General features: G+C 43.1%; 1 protein-coding gene across 5 annotated transcripts in view; it reads left to right on the forward strand.

Annotated features, from left to right (window-relative positions):
• sergef (secretion regulating guanine nucleotide exchange factor) overlaps positions 1 to 21278 on the forward strand; it is a 346334-nt gene extending 325056 nt beyond the window's left edge. For all 5 annotated transcript variants that reach the window (XM_028794190.2, XM_051923203.1, XM_051923207.1 and 2 more), the window contains 2 exons: positions 15774 to 15961; positions 21043 to 21278. In XM_028794190.2, the coding sequence (XP_028650023.1) occupies positions 15774 to 15961; positions 21043 to 21096 (242 nt within the window). In that variant the 3' untranslated portion in view covers positions 21097 to 21278. The remainder of the gene's footprint in view (positions 1 to 15773; positions 15962 to 21042) is intronic.
• Positions 21279 to 21763: the final 485 nt, after the last annotated feature.

Consider the following 21763-nt stretch of genomic DNA (forward strand, 5'->3'; position numbering starts at 1 on the left):
GCACTGCATGAAGGAGTGTCTGCAGCCAGTGGTGAAGGGCAGTGGAGGTTCTGTGCAGGTTTGGGCCAGCATTTTTGCAAATAGAGTTGGTCATCTGGTCAGAATTAATATAATTCTCAATGCTGAGAAGTACAAGCAGATTCTCATCCATTATGCACAAGCAGGGTCAAGGCAGAGTCCCCAGTTAACCTAATTTTGCATGTGTCGTAAAATGAGGTCCACAGCTGTTTGGCATTTTAATAAATAATCACAGCATTTGTGTCTTCATTGGGGGTCGTGGCATCACGGTGAGCGGTTCCCATGTGCGATACAGGAGCGGACAGCCCTACACTTAGGGTTGCGGACGATCCTACATCTGTGCACTAAGTGATGCTGGGAGCTGCTCATTACCACAGCTGTGTCATGACCCAAGTTTAAAAGGGAAGCATGAGTGTGAGTAGAGAGGAAAGAGAAATGGAAAAGAACAAAAGAGAGGAGGTTAAAGGACGGAGACAAAGGCAGGAGCGGTAGTGAGCCCGGGTGAGAAGCTTGGACAGGAATGGTGTCCCAGGAGGTAGCTTGTAGCCAGCACTCAGGAGGGGGCATGAGGATCACTCCTGCTGAGAAGCCAAGGAGCAGGAGGATCCTCTCGCTGGGTGAAGCCTCTGACTGGAAGCGGTGGGAGGACAGAGTGCAATTACCGGATGGAGCCTGGATTGGCAGCGGTGAGCGCGGGTGCAGGGTCCAGTGGCTCCTCATGGAACAGCTGTGGATTGGGCAGCAGGGACATGAGCCAGTTTTGAAGGATGTCTGGTCCTTGCTGCAAGGTCCGATTAGGGTAAGACAGAGAGGTGTTGGTTTTAAAAGGGAAGCATTGGGGAGGAGAATTTTAAAGACTCTTGCCTGAATTATAACCTCGTTTTAATGGATACTTTTTTATTGGATTTTAACATCCACTGTACACTCATTTTATGGATTATTTATTTATTGACCATTTGGAGTGCTGCACTTTTTGGAACACTTGTTTTGTGGATTTATTTTGATAAAAGCACTAGTACTTTTCACCATCCCCTTGCTTGGTGTGTTTTGTCCTCATCTGCCACGCTCATCTCAGTTACAGTACTGGCGGTGTTGGGTTCAAGAGGCTCCCATTATGAGAAGAGGGAGCAAGGAGCTGACCCACACCATCACAGCATGCTTTTGGGGTACAGTAGCAAGGCTGTTGTGCTCTGAGAAAAGCCCAAAAGGAGGACATCTAAACTGTACACAGTGAAAGGACCAGGATTTTAACCCACCCTCCAGGCGGTGTGAGGCGAAAGCATTTGTGGGTGTCAACAACTCTAACCCTCTAACACTGCATGCCCCTCCACTTCTTTATTTACTGCCCTCCTTTGTGCATGTTAGAGTTATTAGCGCACAAACCCATCCCTCCAGCATCAGCAAAAGACATTAACAGGATGGGAGATGGCTTTAGTCCTCTGTGTTACTGCAGAGCTCTAAGCATTTCTAGTTACTGCATTTATAGAAAGACTTGTATATGAATTTCAATGCACAGATGCTCCATAAACAGATGATGCATTTGAAAGGGACATTTGCCGTTTCCACTTGGGGCTTTGTTAAGAGCTCCAGCTGCACTCCTTTGCCTCTGGGGCATTGTGATGGCAGAGAATTTAACAAGCGTCCCCAGGACTGCTTAGAAACACTGCCCCCCATCTCACGCTTGTCTTTTGTACTCTTACCCACATGTCCTTTAGTGTAGGAGACGTCATTGATTTTATCTTAAAAACAGATGCTGGTCAGTTGTAACCAAACATGCACATGTTGTGTGTCCAGTTCCACTTGTTATGCGAGTCATGGAAGGGCACTAAACCTGATCAAACAGCACCAACACTTTCCACAAAATGACAGAATTGCTGGAATATATACTGTAGTAGGTGTTTAGAAGTAGCATGAAAAGGGTTTCAGTACAGAATGTCTGAGAAATTATGACTGGATAAAAGGATACAATTTCAGCTGCTTTCAGAAATGAGAAAATGGGTGTCATTATACATCTTGTTTTTCTAAGCAAGGTAATTATATTTACAGTACATATCTGTCTAGGTAAGGATTCAAGGATAACTCTGTGTGCTTTTGCTGTGTTTTTGTCTTTCTCTGATATATAGCACCTTTAATTCTCAGCTTCAGTACATACTGTAATATCACCTTTTGTTTACAGGGACCACAATATTTCAAAGAAGGCCCACAGAATGCACTGTCCGGCAGTCCAAGTTAAATGATTTGTTCGTAATGTTTACCAAGCAAAATTATTTAAAAAACCATAATGCACCCTTTAGTCAGCAATATTTTTAGACTAAAGTTTATTTTAGTATTCATTTTCATTTTGCAGTTCACTTTTAAATCATGAAGTTAAGCACGGTATCAGCCAAGATAGTGAAAATGACACTTCAAAGTGAAGAAAATAGAAAATAAGGTACCAGGGAGTGTTAATATCATACAAATTACCAAATGTACAGATGGAGGAATGTTGCAAATAAGCATCAAAAGTGGTTGGGTGACTTTTGGGCATCCATCCATCCATCCATCCTCTTCCGCTTATCCGAGGTCGGGTCGCGGGGTCAGCAGCTTGAGCAGAGATGCCCAGACTTCCCTCTCCCCTGCCACTTCTTCTAGCTCTTCCAGGAGAATCCCGAGGCGTTCCCAGGCCAGGCGGGAGACATAGTCCCTCCAGCGTGTCCTGGGTCTTCCCCGGAGCCTCCTCCCGGTTGGACGTGCCCAGAACACCTCACCAGGGAGGCGTCCAGGAGGCATCCTGATCAGATGCCCGAGCCACCTCATCTGACTCCTCTCGATGCGGAGGAGCAGCGGCTCTACTCTGAGCCCCTCCCGGATGACTGAGCTTCTCACCCTATCTTTAAGGGAGAGCCCAGACACCCTGCAGAGGAAACTCATTTCAGCCGCTTGTATTCGCGATCTCGTTCTTTCGGTCACTACCCATAGCTCATGACCATAGGTGAGGGTAGGAACATAGATCGACCGGTAAATTGAGAGCTTTGCCTTATGGCTCAGCTCCTTTTTCACCACGACAGACCAATGCAGAGCCCGCATCACTGCGGACGCCGCACCGATCCGCCTGTCGATCTCACGCTCCATTCTTCCCTCACTCGTGAACAAGACCCCAAGATACTTGAACTCCTCCACTTGAGGCAGGATCTCGCTCCCAACCCTGAGAGGGCACTCCACCCTTTTCCGGCTGAGGACCATTGTCTCGGATTTGGAGGTGCTGATTCCCATCCCAGCCGCTTCACACTCAGCTGCGAACCGATCCAGAGAGAGCTGAAGATCACGGCCTGATGAAGCAAACAGGACAACATCATCTGCAAAAAGCAGTGACCCAATCCTGAGTCCACCAAACTGGACCCCCTCAACACCCTGGCTGTGCCTAGAAATTCTGTCCATAAAAGTTATGAACAGAATCGGTGACAAAGGGCAGCCCTGGCGGAGTCCAACTCTCACTGGAAACAGGTTCGACTTACTGCCGGCAATGCGGACCAAGCTCTGACACCGGTTGTACAGGGACCGAACCGCCCTTATCAGAGGGTCCGGTACTCCATACTCCCGGAGCACCCCCACAGGATTCCCCGAGGGACACGGTCGAACGCCTTTTCCAAGTCCACAAAACACATGTAGACTGGTTGGGCGAACTCCCATGCACCCTCCAGGACCCTGCTAAGGGTGTAGAGCTGGTCCACTGTTCCGCGACCAGGATGAAAACCACACTGTTCCTCCTGAATCCGAGGTTCGGCTATCCGACGGACCCTCCTCTCCAGAACCCCCAAATAGACTTTTCCAGGGAGGCTGAGGAGTGTGATCCCTCTGTAGTTGGAACACACCCTCCGGTCCCCCTTCTTAAAGAGGGGGACCACCACCCTGGTCTGCCAATCCAGAGGCACTGTCCCTGATGTCCATGCGGTGTTGTAGAGACGTGTCAACCAAGACAGCCCTACAACATCCAGAGCCTTTAGGAACTCCGGGCGTATCTCATCCACCCCCGGGGCCCTGCCACCAAGGAGTTTTTTGACCACCTCGGTGACCTCAGTCCCAGAGATGGGGGAGCCCACCTCCGAGTCCCCAGGCTCTGCTTCCTCATTGGAAGGCATGTTATTGGGATTGAGGAGGTCTTCGAAGTACTCCCCCCACCGACCCACAACGTGTCGAGGTCAGCAGCGCACCATCCCCACCAAATACAGTGTTGACACTGCACTGCTTCCCCCTCCTGAGACGCCGGACGGTGGACCAGAATCTCCTCGAAGCCGTCCGAAAGTCGTTCTCCATGGCCTCCCCAAACTCCTCCCATGCCCGAGTTTTTGCCTCAGCAACCACCGAAGCTGCATTCCGCTTGGCCTGATGGTACCTATTAGCTGCCTCCAGAGTCCCACAGGACAAAAGGGACCGGTAGGACTCCTTTTTCAGCTTGACGGCATCCCTCACCGCCGGTGTCCACCAATGGGTTCGGGGATTGCCGTCACGACAGGCACCGACCACCTTACAGCCACAGCTCCGGTCAGCTGCCTCAACAATAGAGGCACGGAACATGGCCCATTCGGACTCAATGTTCCCCACCTCCCCCCTCGGGACATGGTCAAAGTTCTGCCGGAGGTGGGAGTTGAAGCTACTTCTGACAGGGGGCTCTGCCAGACGTTCCCAGCAGACCCTCACAACACGTTTGGGCCTACCAGGCCTGATCGGCATCCTCCCCCACCATCGAAGCCAACTCACCACCAGGTGGTGATCAGTTGATAGCTCCGCCCCTCTCTTCACCCGAGTGTCCAAGACATGTGGCCGCAAGTCCGACGACACGACCACAAAGTCGATCATCGAACTGAGGCCTAGGGTGTCCTGGTGCCAAGTGCATATATGAACACCCCTATGCTTGAACATGGTGTTCGTTATGGACAATCCGTGACGAGCACAGAAGTCCAATAACAAAACACCACTCGGGTTCTGATCGGGGGGGCCATTCCTCCCAATCACGCCCTTCCAGGTCTCACTGTCATTGCCCACGTGAGCATTGAAGTCTCCCAGCAGTACGAGGGAGTCCCCAGATGGTATGTCCTCTAGCACACCCTCCAGGGACTCCAAAAAGGGTGGGTACTCCGAACTGCTGTTCGGTGCATACGCACAAACAACAGTTAGGACCCGTCCCCCCACCCGAAGGCGGAGGGAGGCTACCCTCTCGTCTACTGGGGTAAACCCCAATGTACAGGCTCCAAGTCGGGGGGCAATAAGTATACCCACACCCGCTCTGCGCCTCTCACCGGGGGCAACTCCAGAGTGGTAGAGAGTCCAGCCCCTCTCAAGGAGATTGGTTCCAGAGTCCAAGCTGTGCGTTGAGGTGAGCCCGACTATATCTAGCCGGAACCTCTCAACCTCGCGCACTAGCTCAGGCTCCTTCCCCTTCAGAGAGGTGACATTCCACGTCCCAAGAGCCAGCTTCTGTAGCCGAGGATTGGACCGCCAAGTTCCCCGCTTTCGGCCACCACCCAACTCACACTGCACCCGACCTCCTTGGCCCCTCCCATAGGTGGTGAGCCCATGGGAAGGGGGACCCACGTTGCCTCTTCGGGCTGTGCCCGGCCGAGCCCCATTGGTGCAAGCCCGGCCACCAGGCGCTCGCCATCGAGCCCCACCTCCATGCTTGGCTCCAGAGGGGGGCCCCGATGACCCACGTCCGGGCGAGGGAAAACGCCGTCCAAATTTTTTATTCGTCATAGGAGGTCTGTATAACCGCTCTTTGTCTCATCCCTCACCTAGGATCAGTTTGCCTTGGGTGACCCTACCAGGGGCATAAAGCCCCGGACAACAGAGCTCCTAGGATCATTGGGACACGCAAACCCCTCCACCACAGTAAGGTGGCGGTTCGAGGAGGGGGACTTTTGGGCATTGTTGTTTATTTTCCTTAGTGGTCAGCCATTTTTTGAACTGCAGCTGTCATTTTGCACACTTGGCTCAGATTTCAAGAATTGATTTTTTTCCCCTTTCCAAGTGCAAGCAAGTGAAGATAAAAATACCTTCAATTTGACACTCAGCGATTCTGTTTGATTTGCAGAAGGATTAGCTCTGCAGGAGGGTCACTGACAAGGTTTCAGGGTGCTGAGGGGGCCGTTGTCTGTGATTAACCTGGTGCTGAGTCGCTGTCGGCCCCCTGGACACGTATGTTTACAGGAAAGCACACAGAATTCACTGTGGCGCTGATGGGAAGAAATCATAGCAGGCAGGCAGACTGACTGACGACTTTCCAGTGGCTTCAAATGCATCAAGTTAAACACAACTCTCATGAGAGGCACTCAGATCCTAGTAATAGGAAAACACGGACTTTTCTACCAAAAAGGTCATTTAGACAGACGTGTCATCATCATGTGTATTTTTAATCACCCAAATTTAAACATGAAACAGCAGTGCAACACAAGAATACCTGTGATTAATGAGCGTATTTTAATACCATATATCAAAATGGCTTGACATTCTGTAATAAGTGAGTGTCTAGCAGGTGTTGGAGTGACAAAGAGATGCTGTGCTGCCGCTTAGCCGCGCAAACAGGCAAAAACTGAAATGATGCCGTTTGAAATTCAAGCAGGGATGTGTTGACCAAAAGCCATAAAGACATGCACTGGGATAAACTTCTGCATGTATGGATGGCAGAGGCAAATTTAAAACAACACAGGAGATGAGAAGGATTACGGTAACTAATGTTGTACTTCTCCTCAATTGATAACAAAGTTCTGCTCTGTAAAAGTAATGAAAAATAAAAACAGATAATTGTAAGAACTATGAGAGCAACAGCTAACTGCTATGATTTACATTTTCTTTAAATTATTGTCTTTCCTGAAGTGTTTTCTGAATATACATACGTGTAGTTAGGGTTTTTAACCCAGGGTTTCTGAAATTGACTTTAGTGTGCACCCAGAAAATGTTGTTAAGAAGATGAATTCATTTCATTTATTTTATTAAAGGTGCATCAATTAGCACCTTTTCCATGACACCATTTTGTTTATCCCGGGCACTGCTGTTTTGTGCATAGATTGTTGATGTGTTTCTAGATAATCGATCCAGAAGTGTACAGCTGATGACATCACGGGGTCGTGGGTATCAAGGTCATGACAGACATGAAGAAATAATAAAAAGGTTAACATGGTTTATCTACTTAGTGTTCCTGGTAGATCAAACTCTGCTCTACGTACTTTTGACTACAATTTCAGGTTTTGATTTTTGGCTTGATTACAGTGCATGTTTGCTTTCCCAGTTACAAATATTGAGAGTTTTTCTTTCTTTCTTTCTTTCTTTCTTTCTTTCTTTCTTTCTTTCTTTCTTTCTTTCTTTCTTTCTTTCTTTCTTTGATTCCAGGGGGAAATTTGGCTATTTACATAAATGCATTAATAGGTAGTTAGATAGTTAAATAAATAAACACACACATTATGCTCTGAACACACACTGGAATGACTAAAAAGCAAGAAAATTAAAAAGAAAGGAAACTTCACTGGGCAATCACAGTTAGGCATCACACAGGCATATTGCTTTTGTTATAAAGGAGCCCCTGTAGTGTTTCTTGACACACGTCTGCTGAATAATTCTTTGACTGAAAGTCCTTAGTGTTAATGTGTCAGAGAGAGGATGTGCAGAATTGCTCATAATGGCACTCAGTTTTGTTTTAATTCTCTCCTTTGCAATGACCTCCGAGGGATCCATGGTGCATCACATACCCGAGTTTGCCCTCTTATTTAGTCTGTTGATTTGGTGGGCCTCTTTTGAAGTGATGTTACCAGCCCATCACACCACAGTGCAGAAAGTCGCACTGGGCATCACAGAGTTGTAGAAGATATGAAGGGTGTCACTTCTCACGTTAAAGTAACAGTCTCCTAAGAAAAAAAGAGCCTGCTCTGCCCTATCTTACGTAGTTCCTCTTTGTTATTACACCAGTCCAACCTGTCATTGATGTGTTACCCCCAAGTACTGTGTGTTACCACCTCTGCATCCACTCCTTGATTAGAGACCAGACATAGAGGCTCTTTGGTGCAGCGAAAGTCAATAACCAATTCCTTTGTTTTGCTGATATTATTTTTTCACCAAGAAACAAACTTCCCTAACAGACTCCCCAACTCTGTCTCATCCCCTTTATCAATAGACCCCATAAGTGCACAATCATCAGAGAATTTCTGCATTGACATGAACTGGTGTTATATTTATAGTCTGAGGTGTACAGAGGGACAAGAAAAGGAGACAGGACTGTTCCTTGTGGTGCTCCAGTGTTGCTCACATCCGTATCAGAGACACAGTCCTTGAGTCTCACAGTCTGTGGTCTGCCTGACAGGTAGTCCATAATCCAAGACACCACAGGCTCATCCATCTGCAGACCTCTGAGTTTGCTCCTTATCATTGATGGCTGGATGGTATTGAATGCACTGGAGAAGTAAAAACAAATAACCCCCACAGTGCTGCCAGCTTTTGTGCAGGTGAAAACAGGCCACATGGAGCTGATAGATCGTTGTATCCTTCACTCCAGTCTTTATCCGATAGGCAAACTGCAATGGGTCCAGGTGGTCTCCCACAAAAGGACTCATATGGTCCAGGTCCAGAATCTCAAAGGTCTTGATGATATGAGATGTATGTGCCACTGGTCTGTAGTCATTAGGTGAAAAGGCGCCTGTCTTCTTTGGAACAGGAACAATGCAGGATGTTTTTCACAGCAGAGTGAACAGGTGACAGAGGACACCACAAAGTGCATCAGTACAGGCCTTACGAACTCGAGGACTGACTCCATCTGGTTACTGCAGCTTTTCCTGTGCGTAGCTTTCTTACTTGGTCTTGCGTTATGGAGAGTCTACACTGATGATCAGAGCTGGGCTTGTCACTGGCCATTCAGGTTGACATGGCAGGAGTTGTTGTTGATGTACTGTAGTAGAGATGGTGTAGGGAGACTGGACATTGGTAGAAGGTGGCAGTGGGAGGGAAAATCTATAAAAAAAATTGGTTCAAGGCGTTAACTTTGTCCACATTCCCTTCTAGCACCTGAGTTAGGACGTTCATTTGAAGAAAATTCTGTCATGTACTCTGTGACAGAACGCTAGTAAGGAAGTTGGGAGTACAAAAGTTACATCAGAAAGGCTTTGTTAGGCATTCAGCAGTTGGAGTTTTTGTGTTTTAGTAAAGTGTATAGTAAAATTTACATCTAAGAAAAAAATGAGATAGCACTTCAATTTCAAATTTCCCAGAGGCTTCACCTATGAAAAAAGTCAGCAACATGGCATTAGCTGCTGGCAGTGAAGTCAAACATATCGTAGATTATATACAGCTTCTTCTTCTTCTTTCGGCTGTTCCCGTTAGTGGTTGCCTCAGCGGATCATCTTCTTCCATATCTTTCTGTCCTCTGCATGTTGTTCTGTTACACCCATCACCTGCATGTCCTCTCTCACCACATCCATAAACCTCCTCTTAGGCCTTCCTCTTTTCTTCTTCCCTGACAGCTCTGTCTTTCTCCCAATGTACTCAGCATCTCTCCTCTGCACATGTCCAACTTTGACTCCCAATAATCAATGAGCTAAAAAAAAAAAACTAAAAAGCCCTTGGGAAAGGCACTATATAAATAAAATGTATTATTATTATTAAGAATCAGCAAAACCATTTGATTACAGTGGGGAGTACGATATGATCTACTGTGACAAAAAGTTGGTAGTAACACTAATAAAGCATGATTAAAATAATAATGAAAAATTTAGATCGTGATGTGCATGTTGTTCCTGTGTAGTGGTGTCTAATGACTTGGCTTGTCCTCTTGGTGTTCTTGTACGTGGTCTCCATATGCTCTTCTCTTGTTTTCTGTCCACTTTCTAAAGGTGTTTATGTTAAGCTCATTGGAAACTCCATTATAGATTGGTGGCCCATCCAGGAATGGCTTCTGTCTTTTCCATATGCTACAGCTCCACGTGACCATGTACAAGAAGGTCCAGGTTCAGTAAAGGATGTTAAACTTCTCACAGAAAGTAAACAAAACAAGGGTAATACCACTGTCAGCTTTGAAGTGAAGTACATTTTATGAAAGATCTTTGGAGTCCTATTGGACTGATGACCTTCCACTACTAGGCAGTGCACAGATGTTATTCTAATCCTTAAGGCTAGTACTGTAAAGTGCCGGGGTGCACAGAGTGCCGTGTACAGTGTAATGCAAAAGCGGTTCTGTTTGTGCATATGAGCCCATTTTTAATGTCCACATTATTAAAAAGACACTGCACTGAAGAAAGCCCAGAGAAGAGCTTCAGGACTCACTTGAGGACTGCAGGGTAAGAACTACAGGAAAAAAGTGAAACATCTTATGGAAAATAGTATGTTAAGTTAATAATGACTGTTAGAATTTTAAATTCTTCAACAAGGACAAAGACAGAAGATGACTAAAAATAAATGTCACTTGGATGTTGGAAAATATTGTTTTAACAGAGGCACACAGAAGTGTTCACCTATGAGTAGCACCTTGGGGGACCTTCAAGTCCCAGAATTAATTTGTGTACATTAGGCGAAAATTAATGAACAGCCCATATTGAGAGAATGGCATGTCCTCATAAAACATTTTCTTATGTTTGTTGAAACCAAAAGAAGGAAATAAATAAATAAAAAACAGCCTGGACAGTGCAGTTTATTGTTAAGGCTGTGAACAAGCCAAGATGGGCCATCTGATATCAAGGAGTTCAGAGAAAAGAGAATGAACACCTTGGGGACTGTTTATCTATCTATCTATCTATCTATCTATCTATCTATCTATCTATCTATCTATCTATCTATCTATCTATCTATCTATCTATCTATCTATCTATCTATCTATCTACAGTGCATCCGGAAAGTATTCACAGCGCATCACTTTTTCCACATTTTGTTATGTTACAGCCTTATTCCAAAATGGATTCAATTCATTTTTTCCTCAGAATTCTACACACAACACCCCATAATGACAACGTGAAAAAAGTTTACTTGAGATTTTTGCAAATTTATTAAAAATAAAAAAATTGAGAAATCACATGTACATAAGTATTCACAGCTTTTGCCATGAAGCTCAAAATTGAGCTCAGGTGCATCCTGTTTCCCCTGATCCTCCTTGAGATGTTTCTGCAGCTTAATTAGAGTCCACCTGTGGTAAATTCAGTTGATTGGACATGATTTGGAAAGGCACACACCTGTCTATATAAGGTCCCACAGTTGACAGTTCATGTCAGAGCACAAACCAAGCATGAAGTCAAAGGAATTGTCTGTAGACCTCCGAGACAGGATTGTCTCGAGGCACAAATCTGGGGAAGGTTACAGAAAAATTTCTGCTGCTTTGAAGGTCCCAATGAGCACAGTGACCTCCATCATTCATAAGTGGAAGAAGTTCGAAATCACCAGGACTCTTCCTAGAGCTGGCCGGCCATCTAAACTGAGCGATCGGGGGAGAAGGGCCTTAGTCAGGGAGGTGACCAAGAACCCGATGGTCACTCTGTCAGAGCTCCAGAGGTCCCCTGTGGAGAGAGGAGTACCTTCCAGAAGGACAACCATCTCTGCAGCAATCCACCATTCAGGCCTGTATGGTAGAGTGGCCAGACGGAAGCCACTCCTTAGTAAAAGGCACATGGCAACCCACCTGGAGTTTGCCAAAAGGCAACTGAAGGACTCTCAGACCATGAGAAAGAAAATTCTCTGGTCTGATGAAACAAAGATTGGACTCTTTGGTGTGAGTGCCAGGTGTCACGTTTGGAGGAAACCAGGCACTGTTCATCACTAGGCCAATACCATCCCTACAGTGAAGCATGGTGGTGGCAGCATCATGCTGTGGGGATGTTTTTCAGCGGCAGGGACTGGGAGACTAGTCAGGATAAAGGGAAAGATGACTGCAGCAATGTACAGAGACATCCTGGATGAAAACCTGCTCCAGAGCGCTCTTGACCTCAGACTGGGGCGACGGTTCATCTTTCAGCAGGACAACGACCCTAAGCACACAGCCAAGATATCAAAGGAGTGGCTTCAGGAGAACTCTGTGAATGTCCTTGAGTGGTCCAGCCAGAGCCCAGACTTGAATCCGATTGAACATCGCTGAAGAGATCTTAAAATGGCTGTGCACCAACGCTTCCCATCCAACCTGATGGAGCTTGAGAGGTGCTGCAAAGAGGAATGGGCGAAACTGGCCAAGGATAGGTGTGCCAAGCTTGTGGCATCATATTCAAAAAGACTTGAGGCTGTAATTGCTGCCAAAGGTGCATCGACAAAGTATTGAGCAAAGGCTGTGAATACTTATGTACATGGGATTTCTCATTTTTTTTATTTTTAATAAATTTGCAAAAAAAAAAAAAAAATTTGCAAAAAATGAATTTAATCCATTTTGAAATAAGGCTGTAACATAACAAAATGTGGAAAACGTGATGCGCTGTGAATACTTTCTGTATGTACTGTATCTATGGTATCTATCTATCTATCTATGTCTGAAAACTTACCGGATGGTACCCCATCTAATTTCCTTGATGTTGTCTTTTAATTACAGTACTTAAAGTTGCCATTATAGCTACTGAGTACTTGTTCCAATTCAAAAAAAAAAATTTGTATTTTTCAATGACCATTAACGAAAGCCAAACCAATAAGAGAAGCAGGAAGTGGTCCAATGCAGGAATGTTTTACTCATGGACAATGGTGTATGGCATACTCAAGAGTAAGCAGTTCCAGTGACCTAATAATATTATTTGGCTGATGCCTTTATTTCCGGTACAACTGGTTCCATTTCTTTTGTTTTATTATTTGGAGCACAGGCAGGGGAAGTGACTTTCTCCGGGTCATTCAGTGTCAATAGTGGGATTTGAACCGACAACCTTGGGGTTTGAGGTCCAAAGACTTAGCCACTACGCTACACTACCTGCCAATAATATTAGCCTTTGGTTAAGAAAAAAAGAAATCTACAAATGTTATGTACAGAAAAGTACTGTATTTGTACAAAACTTTGGATACATTTGATTTACCGACGTCACCATAACTGAGGCCCAGTTTCTTATGAACTTTCCCAGGCAAAACCAAGCAACACAGCTAGTGCTTGCATAACGACAGTTGTATTGTTTCAGCACTTCTCTGAATACCTGCTGGTCATAACTCTGCTGAATCTCTGCAGCTTGACAGCAACCAAGCAGTTCATCCATGCAGTGAGATTGTCTGAGGTTTCTGCCACTAAAGGAGGAAACATTAGTTTTGAAATCTGAGCTTCACAGAATTTTCTACCAGAGACAGTGACTGTTCAATGAAGATGTTCTAGAAACATAAAGTTCTTTTTTTTTTTTTTTTTTTTTGTAGTACTAGGGCGCTTCACCCCCTGCTCGCTTTGCTCGCCAACCCCTTTCCTATGTGCCATTGTGAAAAGGGGGGCTGAACGCACCCCAAGGAGATGTGTCCGCTCCTCTGAAACCCCTCTTAAAACGGTGATACAATGGGAATCAAATAACAGATGTTTTTTTTTACCTCCTCTTTGCTCAATCAGCTGCCTGGTTGCTGCTACTTCCGTGACGCATGATCTGCCTTTCATGTGGTGCTTCGAATGTTTTAAAGTCACTGCCTTGTCTCTCTTCTCCCCCAGACATCCTCAAACACTCTTAGATCTCTTTTCACTGTTCCGTTATTTCACCGAGTAATATTTTCCATTTGTTTGCAGTAATTTGATCTTTACTCTCATTTTTTTGAGACTTTCACATTTTCCTACTTCCATTATCTCTAACCTGTGCTACATGTGTATCACGGGACTTGCTTCCAAAAGTTGTAAGTATGACATAACTTGTCCGTCTCGCGGGACATGAAAGTGTCTCTCTGTCTCTCTTCAAAAGATCACGTATTGTCGCAAGATTTTTTTTTTATATAATACAAAGATTTGTTCAAAGTCTGAATTCACGGAGCTATATGGATAAATCTAAAGCAGCCAAAGTTTTTGCCCCCAACTGCATCAGGGATATTCCCGAGTTTGGAGCCCCCTGAGTAGTATGGCTTTAGCATATAGAAGTCTTGATGAGAGCTGTCCACTTAACCAAGACTGAAGAAAGGCACTGAGTCAAGATTTGAAAGCCCAGCATGCTATTTCCCACCACACTGACATCAGTTAACCATTATTAACTTTGTATAGCACCTTTCACAGCATGTGGCATCTCCTAACAGCACATCAGTCAGCAGATGTACTCTAAACTGAGCAAATAGTTTTTTAAAATGTTAAGCGCATAGTACAGACAGCATTGTAGGAAAAGCAAGAGCAGAAACATGGTTCAGTGCATCTGGGGCAATATGAAGACCAATGTTCAAGGGCCTCTTCTCTCACTAAGTTGCATTGTAGACAAACTGGCATTGTGGAACATTACAGTTGGCAGCTTTGTCAGTTACTAGTATAATTTTGATGGTGAGTCTGTGCTGAATGGAAAGCCAGGGTAGATGAGTCCAAATGAGGTAATGGAGTCGCACTGCTGGGCTTTAGTGAAGACAATGGCAAGTAGCAGTCTGAACCAGTCCTAACCTGCTCATGATATGTGTAAGGAGGTCAATGGCAAAAACAAAATATATACATATACTGTATATATATATACTGTACTGTATAAATATATATATATATATATATATATATATATATATATATATATATATATATATATATATGTATATGTATATGTATAATATATATATATATATATAGTATAGACACATCTGAAAGACACAGATGGGATGGGCCCTGGAGATGTCTCACGGATGACAGCAAAAAAATGAGCTGAGCCTGAGGTGTGAGATTTATAGTGAAGGCTGCTGTGAAGCACGTCTCTCTAAGGCTGGTTATACAGCAAGATGGGATCATCACAAGATTTGGTGAAAAAGAGTTTTGTTTCTCAGGAGAGCTGCAGCAGATAGTTGAACTCACTCTAGACTTAATCTGTTTCTAACACTCTGTGTGATGAAATATTATTTACCTTTGTTTTTAACTCTTAGTCTGTGCTTCACAGGCCACAAACATAAACATCTTCAAACTTTTCTCTTTACTGAAGTGAGTCTGCCATTGTTTGTAATAACCTTCTGTGATGTTCTCAGTGTATTTACTGTAATAATCTGTGCTCAGATTTCCTGATGACGTCTCACATTTACTTTATAGACCTCAAACAAAGCCTCTCTCAGCTGCCTGATTCGTATACAGTAATCCTACGTTCTGCTTCTGTATCCTCTCCACTTAGAGACGTCGACAAGTCCACAAAGATGCTTTTGTAGCTTCTGTCTCCTGATCGTGTTCTCCAGTAGCAGGTAGCACATGGAATTACTTCAGAGTAAGTTTTCCACTGAGCAGTTGGTGATGATATTTCCATTAGAATCCACACTGAAAAGCCCAAACCAGCTGACAATCTCCAGTGCAGATTCAGGGCCTGCGATCAAAAGCAGAATGCCATTATTTACGATTAATGGGGCACTTACAAGATCAGGCTGCCTTCCATAGGAAGTCAAAGTGGACATTACATTCATTTCATTTGTTTATGGATTTAATTACTAACAATTATTTACTGTATACAGGAATCCCTGTGAGATTTCTGGGCTCTCAATTGCAGGGCAATCCTCTGATTACAACGCAAGGAAAAACAACAGTAAAACGATTCTTAAAAATTGATCACTGAGAGATGGAAGCTGGAATGCCCAGCCACAACGCCACACTCCCTTGTCATGTTTGTACGTGTGTGAGCTCCACCGAGGAGGGTTTTCCTGATAAATGTTTGTTTTCTTTTGTAAAGGAAATTCCATTCTGTCATGGGGTTGGAACGAGCACGGCATGTGTGGAGATGGAACCGAAGTCAACATTTGTGAACCCAAGCAGATTTCTTTCTTCCATAATTACATACCAACAGCGATCGGCACTGGGGCTGGGCACTCGATGGCTTTGTGCAGGGCAGCAGGACAGAGTGGCGGAGATTTCAAAGGGGTAAGAACGAAACGAAAAAACAAGGAGTAAAGACTGGAAGGAGCACGATAAATGAAATGGGGATCTAATGATTATATGAAGCAGCAATTCTGCCTTTTTGAAAATTTTCTTCATGTCGACTGTAACAATAAAACACACACCTGCTTCATATGATGATTGGGGTAATTCATGTGTTCTATACATGTGTTTTGTTTTGTTGTATTTTTTTTTTAGGTTTTGGGTCATTGATTTGAAGCTTATTTTTTATTTTAACTTGTTTTGGTGAATAATATTTTTAACGGTTGTTCTTATTGTTCACAAAATATTCCAAGCAGTGGCAGTTTGGTTACACTTCTTTTTTTTTTTTTTTTTTTATATTTTTATTTTATTAATTTTCATTGTAATCATTCCATACAAACAGATCCATTTATAACCCAACAAATTTGAAAACAAATCAAACCCCACCCCTGAGAAGGAGAGCTTAGCTAAAGGAAAATTTCTTTAAGCTTTTTAATAAGGCAACATTAGACAAAAGAAGGGGAGAAGTAAATATCTATATAAATAAGAGATGGAGAAGGGAGTTAAATGCAATAATAGTTAATTCTCTTATTCTAAAATAATATTGATTAAATCCTGCCAAGTTTTGAAAAAATTTTGTACAGATCCTCTAACTGAAAATTTGATTTTTTCCAATTTCAAATAATATAAAACATCAGTTTCCCACTGACTTATAAGAGGAGAATTAGGATTCTTCCAATTTAACAAAATAAGTCTGCGTGCCAAGAGTGTAGTGAATGTAATCACCGTTTGCTTGTCCTTCTCCAATTCAAGTCCATCTGGAAGGACACCAAACACAGCTGTTAGTGGGTTAGGAGGGATTGTGATACTAAGGCTGTCTGAGAGGCACTTAAAAATTTTTGTCCAAAATGATGTTAATTTGGTGCAGGCCCAGAACATGTGACCCAGTGAGGCAGGAGCTTGGTTGCAGCGCTCGCAGGTTGGATCCTGGCCTGGAAACATTTTGGACAAGTTTGGTTACACTTCTGACGTCTCAGGAAGTGATGCTTTAAATATGGTGGCGTTTACCGTACTCCCTGTCAATCAGTAGATATACAGTAGATATAAAACCTCTTGGTGACAGCTTTAAATTCAAATAGGCCCTAGCGCCAGGTTCTTTGACTCACATTTAACTTTTAATTTTCATTCTCTGTTTAGTGTTTTGATTTTGGTAGCACAAACTCCCTGCCTGTCTTCACTACAATGTTTGCCTTGCATTTTTATCTTTCCGTCCTTTCTGCTCACAATAATTTCAAGAGACACCCTGCGTCTTGTAAAAATGACACATTTAATACACAGTTCTTTTAGTAAACCCCACGCATTTTATATACGGTCCCTTATGCTGATTTTCAGGTGAAAGACACTGTTAAGACCATAAAGTGTCAGGATAGCACACATCTTCAGGGTAACTCATCCACTAAAAGAACATTTACATCAGTAAAAATGTTTGTTTCAATGTGTTGGAGGAGAAAAATAAAGAACATGCGGCGCAGAAGAAGAAGATTTACAACAGAATTAAGAAATGCAAGGTAAGTATGAAGAGAAAGTTGAATTATAGTGAGAATCAAAAGCCGGGCACAGATTGCAGACCAGTCCAAGGGGCTCGGAATGAGTGCTGAGCATTTTGCAATCTGTGTGAATTATTTTGCAGATTTCAAGAATATTGCAGCTTTTACGGATACTGAAATAACTGCTACAAAGCTCATGGCCCAGGCAGCATCATAGGAGCACAGACATAGTGGACCTGTGCAGAAACGCAATGTCAGTTGTGATTTGCATCACCAGATGCAGAGACGAAGGTTGTTTATTGATAAGTTTTCTGAAGTATTCCTGAGCCCATCACTGAAGCATGTCCATGTCTGATGTACTGTTAACTGAACGATCAAAGAGAACAGGCATCCAGTTTTGGGTTTTGACCTTGCCCTCTCCAAAATGAGGTTTCCCTGAATTCTCTGTATCAGTTAATAGTATTTAGCACTTCAGAGGATGAAAGCCCTAAATCCCCAGCGACTGTAGATTGAGAAATGTTGTTCTTCAACTGTTGGCTTATGCAGTAATGCAGTTTTTCTGCAAAATAGAAAGCTTGAGTGTAAATGACTGAGCCTTTTATACTGAAGCATGACCGCAGTACCCCTTGATAAACGGTATATTCATATTATATTGCCCCATCCCAATATTTTGGAATGTCCTCAGATTCAATTCTTTTGCATTTTACAAGCAGTGCGGACATTTTGGAAATGATCTTGTACATACCCCCAGTGCCAATGAAATGTTTTTAGCAGGTCGTATTGTAACGCCTGTAGCGCAGTCAAGGAGTAAGTGGTGTCGAAGGTGGCCAGTTCTTCAGCCCTTTGGCCACTTGAAGAAAAGTTGAATGCTGGTCAACGTTTTACTGTCTGTAGGCTCATGGGTGTCCATTCCAAACTCCATCTGTGGTTGTACAGTTTTTATGTGAATTGCAGCTATATTATGATTGGACTATTCTTTAATTTTTTGTCTACTTTTCTAAAGTGAGTGTGGTCTTCTGGGTATCGTATTTTGGTTTTCAAACCCTAGGAATCATTTTCCACAATTTGTTTATTACCCAAAAGCTTTATTAAAAATGTAATTATTTTCTATGTTATCTTTAAGCGCCATTTTGTATGGGCAATGGGTGCCACTACTTTGTGGATTTTGCATTGTTACTTAGGAATGTTTCCCACAATTTGCTGGGATATTGCAACAATAACGTAACACATGCAACTATGTAAAAATTGCTCTTTTTGCTTCTGATTTGTCCAAGGTGTGAGCTCTTTCTTGGTCATTTCTTTGAACTTTCTGGCTTAAAAAGACCTTTTTCTTTCTGACTTTTGATTATGATTTTGGTTTTACCCTTTTTTGTTTTGATGATAGATAGGATTGCTTTCTTTTTAACAAACTTTGCACATCTCTGGCAAAGTTTTGTCTTTCAGTCCTTTTCAAAAACCTTTCTCGCTAGTTCAGGCAGTACACTACCAAGTGATGTTTTATAAATGTGCGGGTGACACTGACTGGGACTGTTAATATTCTACATTTCCTCACAGGAGTGTTTTAACAATGAGACCTCAAAATGTATTAACTGATTCTCTGACTATTTTTTCGGGGGAAATCTGAAGGATACAGAAGAGACTTCACAAGAAAAAAGACAATAGTTCTACCTTCTCAAATACATGAAGAATTAGTCCAGTGAGTGCTGCATCCTGCAGTATTTTGGGTTCTGGTTGACAGCTCTGATTTTTGGTGAATGCCCTGACTAAGACTTTTCAGGCCTTTTCTTACTAAAACTCAGTGACTTCTTGGCCACCTGCTGTATTTTCTAAGTGTTGTGTTTGGTTTATGTCCTTGAGTTTGATTTGTATTTTTGGAAACACGCACATTCAAGATCAAATACAAAGCTTGATTAACGCTGACTAGACTACTGAGTACATCCAAATAGGCTCCTGCTCATCGTCTCCAGTGTAAATGTCATTTCTGCACTGTGACTAGTGATAGAATCCTGCAGTGCACAATGAAACAACACCATACAAGGTTTTGAAGAATAGCTCAGTTAAGCACTGAAGAAGGCGCCACATCTGCTCTGTTTCTTTGTATCGTGGGGTATATTTTCTCTTGTTTGTGTCTGAATTATATCTCTTTTTTTTTTTTGTTATACAGTTTCACTGCACATGACCAATTAGATGATCTCCTCAGAATGGCTGAGGTGCTCTCAATCTTGTACAGCAGGGGAGTAGGCTTGAGGGCTTTCTAGAGCTTTCACTTTCTCTCCGCTTCAGGAACATTTTTTTTTCTGGTCCCCTGGATTTCCTTCTGCATGCCAGTTAGGTTGATTGGTAAGTTGGCTTGGCCACCCTAAAAAAAACAGATTAAGCTGGTTCAACAAATGAATGACTAAATGAATTGTCTGTCTGTTGTCACACACGTGCAAGTAGGAGGAAGCTAAAGGGCCTGAGTAATGGTAATTCCACCTCTGACCAAGGTTGTGGCGGGGTGTGCTAACTGCCTTTCTCAGTTACTTGTAGACCATTCCCAGGGAATCCCACCAGGCACCCTCGATGATGTCATCGGTCTGTGATCAGTTCTGTTTTGGACTCAGTCGTGTGAATATCTCTGATCAATTATTGCAGTTTTAGCAGCCAGGATACAATATACGGATGGCTGCCCCAAACCTTTATCATGTCTTTTGGCATTATTTGTCACACTGTGCACATATGCTCTAATCATATTAAAGTTGTTTGTTTAAGGTTTTACTCATAATAGTAGGTGTGATGATTCTGACAAAAATAGGAGAGAGTGCACCAACAGAAGGGCTCCATTCAGTGTGCCCAGAGCCACAATGTCACAGGCTTTCATTTGTGTCCTCCTTTGTGTCTTCAAGAAATGACACAAGTCATCACACAGGTGGTCTCATCCAAGACTGCACATTATGTCAAACGTTTTTGTATTTGTGATGCTGTATGCTTGCATAAATTACTTCTAGTTTCAGCGGTCATCTTCTGTGTGAAATGATATTTAAGATTGTTTGGAAGACCAATTAAAGTTTTTGGAGCTTTGGTTCAATTTCCTTTATGATGGTCTGAAGAGCACGATTCCGCCAATGTGTCCATGTTGGCTGTTCTTTTGGATATTGATTGCATTTAAGTATTTTTCTGGCGTATCCACTTCATTATTTTACCGTGTAGAGAGATAAGACTTGTTTGTCTGTAATTACTGGGAGCGCTTACTATTTATGCTCAGAGTTAACATTTGTAACTCCTCTAATCAAATACCCGTCCAGTTCCAAGTGTGTGCCAGAAGACTTCTGAAGACAGGCTTGAAGCAGCGTCCTTCATTTCATTAAGTGCTGCAAGTGAAGCCCTGTCAGGTCCTGCTGCTTTGTCCATTTATAACGCTCGCATGTCCTTAATTCTCTTTGTAAAGAATTCACTTTGTCGATTCTTTGCTATAGTCTGTGTATTTTTTTGTTGTTGTTGTTTTTTAATCAGTATCTATCAATACATTTTACTCAACATTTCTTGTACCCTTTTTAGTGCCCTGAAGAGCAGGCTGTTTGTCAGGGGAATCCTGAGACAGCCACAACCTGACCTGACCCGCTGCGCCACTGTGGCCGAAGACTTCTACGACATGACGAGACGGAGCCGTGACTGAACCTGCCAGTACAATACAGGGAATACAGCTGGCTGCGCCTTCCTCACATGGCAGCACGGATTCACAGCCCTGCAGCTAACTTTTACTTTTTGTTAATAAAGAATGTTCTTTAAGTGAATTGTTCACCTTTATAATGTGTTTCATCATCTTAGTGTCCTCAGTGAAACAAAGCAGCTCCAACAGAAGCCCCATAATCGGTACTGTACATGCTCAGGGTGGGCATAATTACAGTCCGTTTATTTACTTTATAGACCATGCCATCTAATTTGGTGTTCCAGGTCTTGTACCCAACAAAATCAACAAGTTTTGTTAGAAGTTCCTGTCAGCCTATACTTCAGCCTTCTGGGAAATGGATACAATGAAAACAGATGGATTAGAATTTTGTAATTTACATTTTTCTGTTTTTTAACAAGTGCAAAACAACTACATAGGGTTCAACACTCATTCCGATGACACATGGCGTCAATTGTTTTTGCTGACTAGCTGTTGTGTCCCGTGTGATTTACAACTCATTCATTTATGGTGAGCAAAAAAAGAATAAAACCACGTAAAATTTGTGACAAGTAAAATGAATTAAAACACAGTAAGAAATGTCGAAAATTA

Source organism: Erpetoichthys calabaricus, chromosome 2 (assembly GCF_900747795.2).
Source record: "Erpetoichthys calabaricus chromosome 2, fErpCal1.3, whole genome shotgun sequence".
NCBI classification, from domain to species: domain Eukaryota; kingdom Metazoa; phylum Chordata; class Cladistia; order Polypteriformes; family Polypteridae; genus Erpetoichthys; species Erpetoichthys calabaricus.